The sequence below is a fragment of the Saccopteryx leptura genome, chromosome 7 (assembly GCF_036850995.1).
Source record: "Saccopteryx leptura isolate mSacLep1 chromosome 7, mSacLep1_pri_phased_curated, whole genome shotgun sequence".
Classification (NCBI taxonomy): domain Eukaryota; kingdom Metazoa; phylum Chordata; class Mammalia; order Chiroptera; family Emballonuridae; genus Saccopteryx; species Saccopteryx leptura.
The window spans coordinates 92,789,200-92,801,244 of NC_089509.1; the positions used below are offsets into that span (position 1 = coordinate 92,789,200).

The 12,045-nt window shown below is 39.9% G+C and overlaps 1 protein-coding gene across 3 annotated transcripts in view; it reads left to right on the forward strand.

The window, feature by feature from the left end:
• The window catches only part of ADAM23 (ADAM metallopeptidase domain 23), a 165,556-nt gene that overhangs the window by 76,371 nt on the left and 77,140 nt on the right, over positions 1–12,045 (forward strand). For all 3 annotated transcript variants that reach the window (XM_066345766.1, XM_066345765.1, XM_066345767.1), the window contains exon 4: positions 9,800–9,863. In XM_066345766.1, coding sequence (XP_066201863.1) covers positions 9,800–9,863 — 64 coding nt within the window. The remainder of the gene's footprint in view (positions 1–9,799; positions 9,864–12,045) is intronic.

Below are 12,045 nucleotides of genomic sequence, written 5' to 3' on the forward strand. Positions count from 1 at the left end.
AGTATCTTTATGATAAAAATGGTTAGTATGACTTTAAGTTTTTGACTTACTTTTCATTATAATCGAGTAACGGTTTTGTAATTGTGTTACCTGATTTTCAATGCACCACTTAAATAGGTTGGTACTAACACAAATGTAGATTTAGCAGACCTTTATTGTTAGCTCTCAGATTAGTTTTTAATGACACAGTTTTTTTGTTCATTATTATTTTAATGTGTACCACGAGTTTATTATTTTAAACCTTAGAAATTGAGGTGGTTCATTTTTGGTTGAGGTATAGGGAGATAGATAGAACCAGAAAGAAAGGAGGAAGCAGCTCCTTACAGTATATGCAGACCATGATGGAACTGTTCTTTCAGCACCGCTCTGCAAGGGGTTGATCTGAAGTGCCAGTACACTGGCTCAGGACGGGGGCAGTTGATTATTTGACAAAGTATGTATCAAATGGTTGAGACGTGTGCATGAACAGTCCCCAAGTTCCAGCTTAGCACAGGTGTATTTTTAGGGTAGGAGATGATGGCAGTCATACTCACATTCACAATTTTAGAGTTGGAAGTGTCTTTAGAGATTCTATAATTCAACATTCTTATTTTTGTAATAAAGAAAACTTGCTCCACAACGTTACAGACTTCTCCAAGATCTCAGAGATGATCAGTGTCAGAGTAAGGCTAGAAATTGGGTCTCTTGATTCCTGGTTACTCACTTAGTCATTAATTTATGTCAATTTGTTCAACCAACTCATAGCTCTGGGTGCCTGTTTAGTTCAGGTGTCCTTCCATGACTGAGGCTATAATAGCAAGCAAAACAAAAGGCCCAGCTGGCGCTCTCACAAACGACATTGAATGTGAAAGTGCACACTAGTTGGAAGAAATCACCTTTCCAGAGAAGCTACAAACAAACGGTAGTTTTTAATGAATTCTATAATTTTCAGAAGTCTGTTAGCCTGTTATTATTTTAAAATGGTACCTAATTTGGAAGAATAAAATTTTCTCTTTGGATGGAGAACTTAGTTGGTCTTTAGACAAATTATGGCGCTTTTTTTTTTTTAACAGTCAAAGGCTCAGTAAATAATTTTCTGATGCCATGAAATATGTTCAGAAGGTGGGATACATTTGAGGATTATTTTTCTAAATGGTAATTATAAAAAATAAGTACTATTTGAATGATAAGTATTTTGTACTTGCTTGAAGAAATCATTAAAAAGTTCTCCTTTTTTTCCCCTGCGTTGTGCTTTTATCTGCCATATTGGTTTGATACCACTGCAGATGTTTCTAATTGCTGCATTGAAATACTTTCTTAAACATATTTAACAGTTAGGAAATACTATGATTAGCATCTCTAAATGTCCCTGTGCTATCTGTATGAAGAATGTACCATAATTGCAGCGCTGTTGTTGCATAATACAGAGAAATCTAGGGTGACAACTCTTCCTTCTTTATAGGGCTGTGCAGGCTTGTCTTAAGTCTTTCTTGTGGGACTTGCCCTGCAGATCACGTGGGTCTCAGTTCAACCAGCAGATACCACGAAAGCTCAGATTGTGGCAACACAAGAAAAAGAAAGGGCTAGACACCTTGGTAGGGTAAAAAGAGAGGAAAGAGCTCACAAAGGACAATTGTGGTTGTTCTATAAACATCTTAGTCTTTACTAAAACAGCATAAAATTGCAAAGTTCATTTGCATAACAAGTTTTAGGACAAATCTCTCTAATTTACAATAAAACTACTTAAAGAAATTAAACATTGACGTAAATATGAAGCAATCTTTTATCTTTGACCCTTATCTGCTGTATTTTTTCTCTCCTCTCAGTCAGTCTTCAGCTATTAATTGAATGAGTGAAAAAGAGTTAAAGCTACAGGTTTTTATAAGTGGGAAGGCCTTTTCTTAGCGCCGGTGCTGGTCTCTTGCCCCTCTTTCCTGCTGCTAACATTAATTACTTTGCAGATGGCTCTAATTGACCCACTAAAAGAACTTGGTGTTCAGCGCTTTCCAGGCCCTCAGGTCTCTGCAGTTTCTGGGGACAGAGTGCTTGTGCTCTCAGCTCTTATCAAGAGGAGAGCTGTGCTTGTCCGTCCAAGTTCTGAGTCCTGGCCCCCGAGTGCCCTCTGCTTTCCAAGTTCCAACTCCTTGCTTAAACCTGCGGGTATTGTCTGGTCCCCAAACTGCCTCTTAACCCCCTCTCCCCCCTGTGACTGATGCCCTGGCCCAGCTGGACTTTGCTGCTCTTTGAGTGTGACTCTCAGCCTTTTCCTGTCTCGTGTAGTTGCACACCCTCGCCCCCATCTATATGGACTGCTCCTCCCTGCCTGTATTTTCCTGCCCATATTTTGTTATGAACCTGTCCGGGCCCTGCTTTCTCTCTGAAAAGTTCCTGTTCATCTTGGTGGAAGGGAATTTTCCCTTTGGAGCAGCTTGATGCTTTGTTATGATATTAGGGTATGTGCTGCCGGTTTTATTTTAATTATGAGCTTATCATCACCTTAAGGCTGTTTTTCTCTTCCTGCTGTCACCCCGATCTCCTTTGGGTGTTCAGGGAATGTCGGTGGCGCTGAGTTGAGGGGGCAGAGGCAGTGGCCTGGGCACTGCTCTCTGTGTTTGATGGTGGCATTGTCAATGTCTGGGGCTCGTTTCCTTTGCTGGCCCTGAAATTAGTCATTAATTCATTCCCTTCCTGAAGGAGCTATGTTTCTCTTCCTTTCTCCAGCAGAACTTGTAGTTTCTTATTTTAATAGATAATATATATATTTCTTGTAAAAACTTTATAGGAATTATGGGTAAACAAAAGAAAATAAAAACTACTGACGTTTTTACAGGAAGCAACAGCCCACTATTATATTTGGGTGTATGTCTCCACAGGTGTTTTCTATATGTGACCATATACATATAAACATATTTTAAAAAAGTTTTTAAACATAATTTTATAATATTTTCCCATTTGTTTCTTTCATTGAACAATGTGAACATCTCTCCCATCTTTCCAAGAGTCTCTGAAAGCATATCTACATCATTTGCAGCGAATAGCCGTGTGCGTGTGTATTTGTTCTTGCCTAATTATTTCCTCAGGAAACCTTTAGAAGTAGCACTTTTAAGATTATAAAAACTTATGGATTTAAAGGGTGAGCGTGCTTTCAGCGCTTTTGATGGCTGTTGCTAAATTGCCCTCTAGAAAGGCACATTAATTCATGCTCCCAGTAGTGCTGTGTGCAGTGCCAGTTTTTTCTCCATTCTTGCCAGCTCTGGCGACTGTTACTCATTTTTATTTTCCTACCTGATGGGGAGAAGTGGTCCCTCATGGCTGTTTTAATTCACAGGTCTTTTATTTTAATGCAATTGTAGATTTGTATGTGATTGATGACCATTAGCATTTCTTTTCTTTTTTCTGTGAATTGCATTCTGTTCATTGTGTTTTGTAAATCGCCTGCCCATGTCCCATGCCCCCTTTCTGTTGGGTTGTTTGTTTTTTTCTTGTTTTTGGCTTCTTATGTTAAGGATAGAAACCCTTTGTGTTTTCCTATATTTTGTAAATGTTTTCTCTTCATGCGTCTTGCAATTTTGTTTATGGTATTTTTTTTTTTACTTAAGGAAATTGAAGAAATTTTTATAGTAATCTTTAAAAAAAATGATTTCTGGGTTTAAAATGGTGCCCCCTTAACATTCAGCTATATTTTTGTAGTAAATTTATGGCTTTACTTTTAAACATGCATACCTTTAATGAGCACATCATTAGTTTGGTGTAAGAGATGATGTAAAGATCTAACCTTCCCAAAATGTCTAGTCACTTGTTTCAAACATATTTATTCTGTCTTTATTTTTTTCTACCAATATAAAATTACACTATTTTTATATTCTACATTTTTGATGTGAACTTGAATCTCTTCTCGACTTTCTATTTTGCCATTTGCACTGACTCTCTTATTAGACCAGTGCTCTCTGTATCTTGGTTACTATAGTAGTATATAAGATCCTATTGTTATTCTTTTTAAACATGTTTGAATAGTCACAAACATTTATTCTTTAAGATAGATTTTAGGATAATTTTACCAAGTTCAAAACTTTCTTGGTTTTTGTTTGGGATTACATTAACATTATAGTGTATATGCATAAATATTCACTTTTTGGGGGCATATTTATCTTATAATCAGTCACCTTACTTAACTTCTTATTTCTGATACTTTCCCTATTGATTTCCTTTATATTCTCGTAAGCATTTCATGCATATCTGAAAAGAATGAATACTGTGTAAACAAATACGTAATTTTTCTATGTATACAAAAAATGGAAGAAGTGTGCAGTTCTTGTCGTAGGCTGTGGTACAAACTGGAGTTGGAGGAGAGTTGTTTCTCTGGACAAAGTAATCAGAAGGCAAGGTTGATAGTAATGGATATGTAGCCATTCCCTATAGTTTGACTATCTGCAGTGCCTGGTTTAATAATTGTGTAAACATTGGGTAGATCAGAAAATATCCTGGATTAGCAGTATTTGACAAGCAATAATATTTTTTACTTGAGATGTGTGCATCAACACGTTTCAGTTATGTATAACTGTTCAAAAGGCACGCCATCTTTATTTGGATGCAGTTTTCTTTGTGTTTAAAGTCTTTGTTTCATGACACATGGGGATAAAACCACCTCTGTGAGAGTAACTACAATTCTATTGTAGAGGGATTTCAAAATTAACTGGTGCACTTGCAGGGATGCTGGCAGCCACACTCAGAATGCATTAGGCACTTCATATGTTCTGGTACAAAAGTTGGAGAGGAGAAATTAAACATCTTTCATTTTCATTTAATTAAAGGTGTTTCTATTGATGTCATCTTTTCAGAAGGGAACTCTTAATTAGCTATTCTAATTGGCTAACCAAGCCAGCTTGAGTGGGGATGCTCAGCTTTCATATCTTCTCAAGTTTATCCCGTATTTCTTCCCTAACTTCTTTCTCTACTTCCCTATCTATTAATTTGCAGCCCGCCTATGTTTCCTGTTCTTACTACATTAGAGTGTTCTTAACTGTATTACGGCGCATGAGACCGTCACCTATGAGGTTCAGGAGTACCTACACATTACAATTTTTGCTGCAACCTCTAATGTGCTTTAGAATCATTAAATTCCCATTGTGATCCTTAAAGAAGCTTACAGCCCTACATCCTGCTTGTGCGTGGAGTGTTCTTCACCTGCAGCTCTGTTCCTGTGCAGTGTGCCCACATTCCCCAGCCCTTGCCCGGCAGGCCATCTTTGTTTGACTTCACACAAAGCCTCGCTTCAACCTGTAATTCTCTGCACTCACTTAACATGATCATTTCTACACTCCTAAATCCCAGCCTCTCAATGTCTACAATATTTAACACAGCTTCAAAGTCTTACTGCATTGTTTATATCCAAGGAGTATATATTTTCCAGCTGAAACAGCTTTTGGTATTAAAATGTGTTTAGGTGGGATGAGTCTTAACTTTTTCTTAAAACTTAAAAGAAGTGGTGATGGAAGAATCATTTTACTTTGTAAGTCTATTGTTTTCGAAAAGGAGAACAGTGTTAAGGGCAGAAGGATTATCGTAAGGTTATAGGTTTATGCTCATTTGAATGTACTGAGTTTAAATTCTGTGTCTCTCTTCATTACAACTTAGAGTAAATATTTAATAAGTTAAAAATATTTATGTTATTAAGAAGAAAAAAGAGAAGCTTGTAGTGTAAAGAGGGGGCAGGCAGGGGCTTCGTTACATAATGGTGTTATGCTTGAAGCTTCACAAAGTTGAGGACAGCGACGGTAAACAGCATTTGTTGTCATTAAGTGAACGACTGTGAGGCCTGGTGTGGAGGATGGCAGGAGACTTCCCGGGTGACATGTTAAGGGCCATTTGGGTCAATCAGGGTTCCCAACATTGAGAAGTTAAACACTGTGAAACAAAAGATAATTAGATGAATGAATTATGAAAATGTCTATTAGTCGCACCCCTTCTGTTCTACGCATAGTTTTTCATTCTTTGTTCACATAAGTATCAACTCCTGTTCCAATTCCAGTTGGAATACATATGGAAACTAATTTATGTGTTTTACCACTGAGAATTGAATTAGGATAGTTGTGCTCCTGTTTACTTCAGAACAAAGGCATTGCGTGGCATGGAGTGTGGCTGGTCAAGACCTGACAAGTTCAGGGTATGAGAGTGATTGTGGACTCATCGCCCCATAGTATCCACATCTCAGACTGCAGACTCCTCTCCCAATATCTACCTCCTGATGTATTGTGCTGAGGGAGAGGACTGAAGGTGCCTACTCAAGGTTGTCTTAAAACAGCGGCCATGTAAAAACAGTCACAGAACCCAAAAACAGCTGCTAATGGAGACATACTCTCAGACTGCTTGTTTAGTAGCATCTCAGCTTTGGGGTATTTTTCACCCACAGTCCAGCCTGTCCTCCCATGTATAACTTGATGTGTGTGCCTTGAATTTGACCTTTATGTAGGGTAACCTTGTGTCTTGCTTTTCCCAGGGCAGTCCTTCCTGATTTATGTCTGTTGCTCTGGCATACTGTAATTATTAACATACTTCTTTTTCCTCCCAGCAATGGCCTGATTTGGATGGTAGATTGTACAGCCACCCAGTTGTTAAAGCTTGGTGCTTGCCACTCTTCTAGTTTTTCCCCGTGCTCTGCTGGTGAAGGAATGCCCTGTTGGCCTCTAGGTCCCTTCAGAAGAACTTGTTCTGCTCCCAGCAACCCACTGCATGTTATTTAAGAACTGGAAGATCTAGAGACCTGTAGTTCAACTATTTTTTACAAGGAAGTACGTGATTTTTCACTCGCGTAGAACAGATGGCTTACTTGTGGTCCAGTGTATGTCTTTTTCTAGTGGTCTTCCTTATAGACCCAGGTCCTGTTATCTATGTTGTCTCATTCTGAACAACATTGATTATCCCACTCACAACCTTTCACAGGACAGGATTACCTAAAAGAAAGAACATGGTTCTTTCCTTCAAGTAAGGGATTCAGGTTATTTTCCAAAACACTAGCAGTCATTCACCCTTCCCCATGTGAGCCCGGCATCAAGTAGATGTCGGTAGACATTTGCTCAAGCAGTAGATGTTGATAGGCTTACTGTGTGCTGGGCTGCATGCGAGTGTTGGGTAGGTGGTGAGGAGTGAAAGGAACAGTTTTTAGGGAGGATTGCTGTGGTCAGTCAAGAGGAAAAAATGGAGTGAGTGGGGATGTGTGCTATTTATAGGAGGTGGGGAAGTGGGTAACGTGGCAGTGGGGAGCACGTGGTCTTATTTTATGCTTCTCCGGGTCTGTCACAGGCTCCCAGAAAAGTGGCTATTTTTCTTCATTAGTATTCCCAAAGGCAGTAGATATTAGAAATAGGTATGTAAATTGAGGGAAGGAAGGGAGAGGCCCTTTCAAAAGGAGAAATAGGATAATTAAAGTGACCTTTATCAGATCTGTCAATTAATGGTTAGGATACTATCTGTCTTTGTAATTACAAGCAAAAGGAGTAGTCTAAAATAACTTTTATTTGCAATGCGTAGACATGCTCCACTGATTGTGTGGTTGAGAAGTTTGAAAATAATGAATTACTCGGAGAGAGAGGTAATCAGAATGCAGTTAGGGAAAACTCTGTGTCCTGGCCTTACGGAGCGGTCCTCAGAGAGATGTTCCTACCCACGGCCCTGTGTGTGTACTGTCACAGTGCTGGTAGCTGCCTTTGCTACCTGGATGTGCAAATTTCTGCACCCTGTCAGGTATTCCCAGTATATGGAGTTAAGAATTCTTAGTATTTTTACTACTATTTAGATTTTTTAAAAGGGAATGAGTATGTACCATAATTCAGTTTTGAATGTAGAATTATCAGTAGATACACATTTGATTAGTAATTTCATTAGAACGGCCTGTCCAACGCACAGGCATATGCTTTATTTATTTATTTATTTATTTTTGTGACAAAGAGAGAGAGACAGATAGGGACAAACAGACAGGAAGGGTGAGAGATGAGAAGCATCAGTTCTTTGTAGCGGCACCTTAGTTGTTCATTGATTGCTTTCTCATATGTGCTTTGACCAGGGGGCTATAGCAGACCAACTGACCCCTTGTTCAAGTCAGAGACCTCAGGCTCCAGCTGGTGAGCCTTGCTCAAACCAGATGAGCCTGCACTCAAGCTGGTGACCTTGGGGTTTCAAACCTGAGTCTTCCGTGTCCCAGTCTGACGCTCTATCCACTGCACCACTGCCTGGCCAGGCTGGCATGTGCTTTATTTCTGTGTTGTAAAGGCTGTCCTTCAGCTCCCAGAGGCTACCGTGCTGGACATGCACGTGTGGCTCCCCAGCACCCTGCTGACTGGCTCTGGGCCTGCCTCAACCCTCCTCATTGCTGATTTTAGAACTGCATTAGGTGCAGCTCTCAAAATGATGCAGAATCATTGAGTCTTCCCATACAGTGGTTAAGGAAGTAGTGTCAAGGGTTCCTAACAAGAAAGCCTACAATTAGGTAGAATTATAGAAAACAGACCGTCAGAGCAGGAAGGGACCTGAGGAATCGTCTGCTTCAGCCCTTCCTATTGCAGAGGAAGAAATGGAGACCTAAATTTAGGACACACGTTCTGGTTCACAGAAGAACCTACTGTTGTCCTTCAGTTACCCTTAAGTTTATATGCATTAATACATACCCTTACAGTCCTTTGAACAGGGCTTATGGCATAGTAAGTGTCAGTAAACACGAGTTATCACTTATTATTTTTAGTGGCATAGTTCAAACGAGAATCCAAATGTTTTAAAACAGTCCAATGTACCTTCAGATGCTCATATTTTGCATGTCCCACATTGTATAGAGAGAAATGTGTTTGAAGAAGTTGAGTTAAACTCAAGAGCTGCAGCCTCAGTGTCATTGCTGAGCGCGCGCTCAGTGCTGAGTTCTGGGCTGAGCCCTGCGTAAGCGTTGCCATTTAGCTCTCACCATGTCCTGTGAGATTCATGTTCTTCCTCGTCTCCATCTGACTCACATAAAGGCTGAGTTAGGTAACTTACCCATGGTCACTCTACTGTTAAGGGGCTGAGCGAGGTAGGTAGGCTTTAAATCTCACTTTGTCTGACTTCAAAACCTATATACTGAACTGTTATTTTATTTCAGGAGTTGGCAAATTGATGGCCCTCAGGCCAAATCTAGCTGTACCTGTTTTTGTATAGTCCACGAGCTAAGAATGGTGTTTTTTTTTGTTTGTTTGTTTTTTTTACGTTTTAAATAGGTGAACAAAAATAAAAAAGAAGAATATTTCATGCTGTGTGAAAATTATGCAAAATTCAAGTTTCCGCGGCCCCACAGAGGAAACTGCTGGAACACAGCAGTGCTCTCTTGTTTCCGCGTTGCCCGTGGCAGGTGCTGTGGCGCAGCCCTGAGCGGTTGCGGTCGGGACCGTGTGGCCTGAAGAGCCCCCAAGATTTACTACCTGGCCTTTGTTCTATACTCTTTCTCAGTGATTGTGTTCTATGAGATTCTAATTTTTTCAGAGCATTATAATGGGATTTTATCGGGCCTGTCTCTTCCTCTACCTGCCTTTTTGGTTCTATATTAATTAATGTAGCAATCAAATGGTGAATTAGTGTGTACAAAAGAAGTTCACCCTTAAATGATCTCTGTCATGTGTTTTTGCACAGATTGAACAATGATTTGTTGCTGGATAACATTTGAGACTTGATGATAACTGTTTTTTGGTCCTTTGGACTAGAGTGATTTGTTTGTGGTGTACATACCCCTGACATCTATTTATCGAGCTGATTATCCTCCAAGTATCTTAGGTGCAGAAATCACTCTCTTTTCTTTCCTTTGTAGTGGCTTGCTGTCTTCTGACTATGTGGAGATTCACTATGAAAATGGGAAACCACAGTACTCTAAGGTACGGTTAACAGCCTGTAGAAATTCTGGAGTAGAAATAGAAGTGATCGTAGGATTGTTCAATGCATTGCTTTGATGTCTACTGATTAAAATTATCTGTCGTCTTATACAATGATACAATGGTACAAAACACTTATATTTTTAAGTTTAAACTATATTTAGGAGGAATTTATTAAAGCTTACAGATATTTAAGATAACAGTAGAGATTCTGTGTATTTAGGCCAATAAGGAAGCGTTTATTGTTTTGGTTATACAGACAGTATCTTATGTAAGTGAATGGTAGCAAGAGTCATATAGTTCTATATCAATACCGTCAATGAGTAGATATCCAAGCTGTGGTCATAGAAACTGAGTTATAAGACTGGATGGGTTATTAGAATGAATATTTAATCCAAGTGACTTTAAGTGCCCGAGAAGGGCAGAGGACAGATGGGGAAGGAAGATTTAGGGAACCCTCTCCCTCTTAATCTTGACAACAATTCTGTGAGGTGAATATTATTATTCCTGTTGTGCAAAGGAAGAAATGAAGAAAGAGAAAAGGCAAATAAACCTGGCAGCACGCATTCGCATTGCAACACAAAGGTAATTAGGTATTTGATTTCTTTCAGTTGGAGATTAACTTTTGTTCTCTTCCCAGAGGATCCATAAGGAGCAAGTGGGTTTAGATTAAAATGAGAGATTATTTGTATGTAAGGAACACAGTGATCTCTACTAGTCAGGATAAAAGTTCTCCAAATGGCTACGCCCAGACTCGTATCTGTAGACAACCCACAGAGTACCATTGGGCCGAAGCAATGTTCACGGATACCCCAGGCACGGGAGACGAAACCAAAGTGGAGAAAATGATTGGATTCAATTTTTCTAAATTGCTAGAGTATCAGCAGAAAAGTGGATCTTTCATGTGTGGGCTTGCTGGGTTGTGCAGCATAGAGAACTGGGTTTGTCAGTCCAATAGCCTCACAACAAATATTTAATTGTAAATACTGCCCAGGGGGACATGGCATTGCTCAGGATTTATAACTGTCTAATTAACAGCGGGCACCTTTGTAATTTGATGTGTTCCAAACCTTTCCATTTTCCGTATATTATTTTTACCACTCTGTCATTGATTGCCTTAGGCTGCATGGTGTGGGGGGGTGGGGGTTGGTTGAATCTCCCTAAAAGTAAATGCTGGGGAGAGTGAGCAGAAATGCTAAATCAAGGCTGGGAACAGTGCTTGCTGGCATTGGGACAAGCCACAGCTCCTGTCCCAGTGCCAGTGCCAGGAGCACTGCGGCTGCTGAGTCATGAGTCTGGAGTAGAGGAGATTGCATGGGAACTTTATAGACTCAGCAAATGAGCCACCTTTGCAGGCCACAGAACCTGATCCAAACTTCTCACTAAGTTTATTTTTTTTTTAAAGAAGAATAGCTAATTGTCCTCCAGAGGTCATTTGAGGTTCCCAAAAAAGAGGCCTTATCAGTAATAAGACACGTCAAGTGTAGTGTCAGTTGAAACTAAAATTGAAAACAAAGGCTAGTTCAACTCTGTCAGAAGTGGTTTTCATGGCAGTTTGTGTTCATTGCTTTTCTCTTATTTATAACCCATTTTCTCCAAACTGCTCATACACCCAAACACGCTTCATATGTAATGAATTAATGGTAACAGTCTGTTTTTCATGTGTCTGTACCTACAATACACTCCTCAAATCTGAGATGTTATGGTGCACACTATCTTATAGCAGGATGTTTTAACCTAACAATATTGTAAACATTTTAGCATATATTAAATAATCTTCTAAACATTTATTTATTTATTTATTTTTATTATTATTAAGTGAAAAGCAGGAGGCAGAGACAGACTCCCATATGTGCCCCAACTGCGATCCCCACCTGGCAAGCCCCCTACCAGGTGATGCTCTGCCCCTTTGAGGCCACTGCTCTGTTGTTCAGCAACCATGCTATTTTAGTGCCTGAGGCAAGGACACGGAGCCATCCTCAACATTGGGGCCAATTTGCTCAAACCATTTGAGTGAGCCATGGCTGTGGGAGTGGGGAGAGAGAGAGAGAGAAAAAGAGAGAAAGAAAGAAAAGCTTGGGGGAGGGGTAGTGAAGCAGGTGGTCGCTTCTCCTGTGTGCCCCTACCAGGAATTGAACCTGAAACTTCCACGCTCTGGGCCCATGCTCTACTGCTGACCCAACCA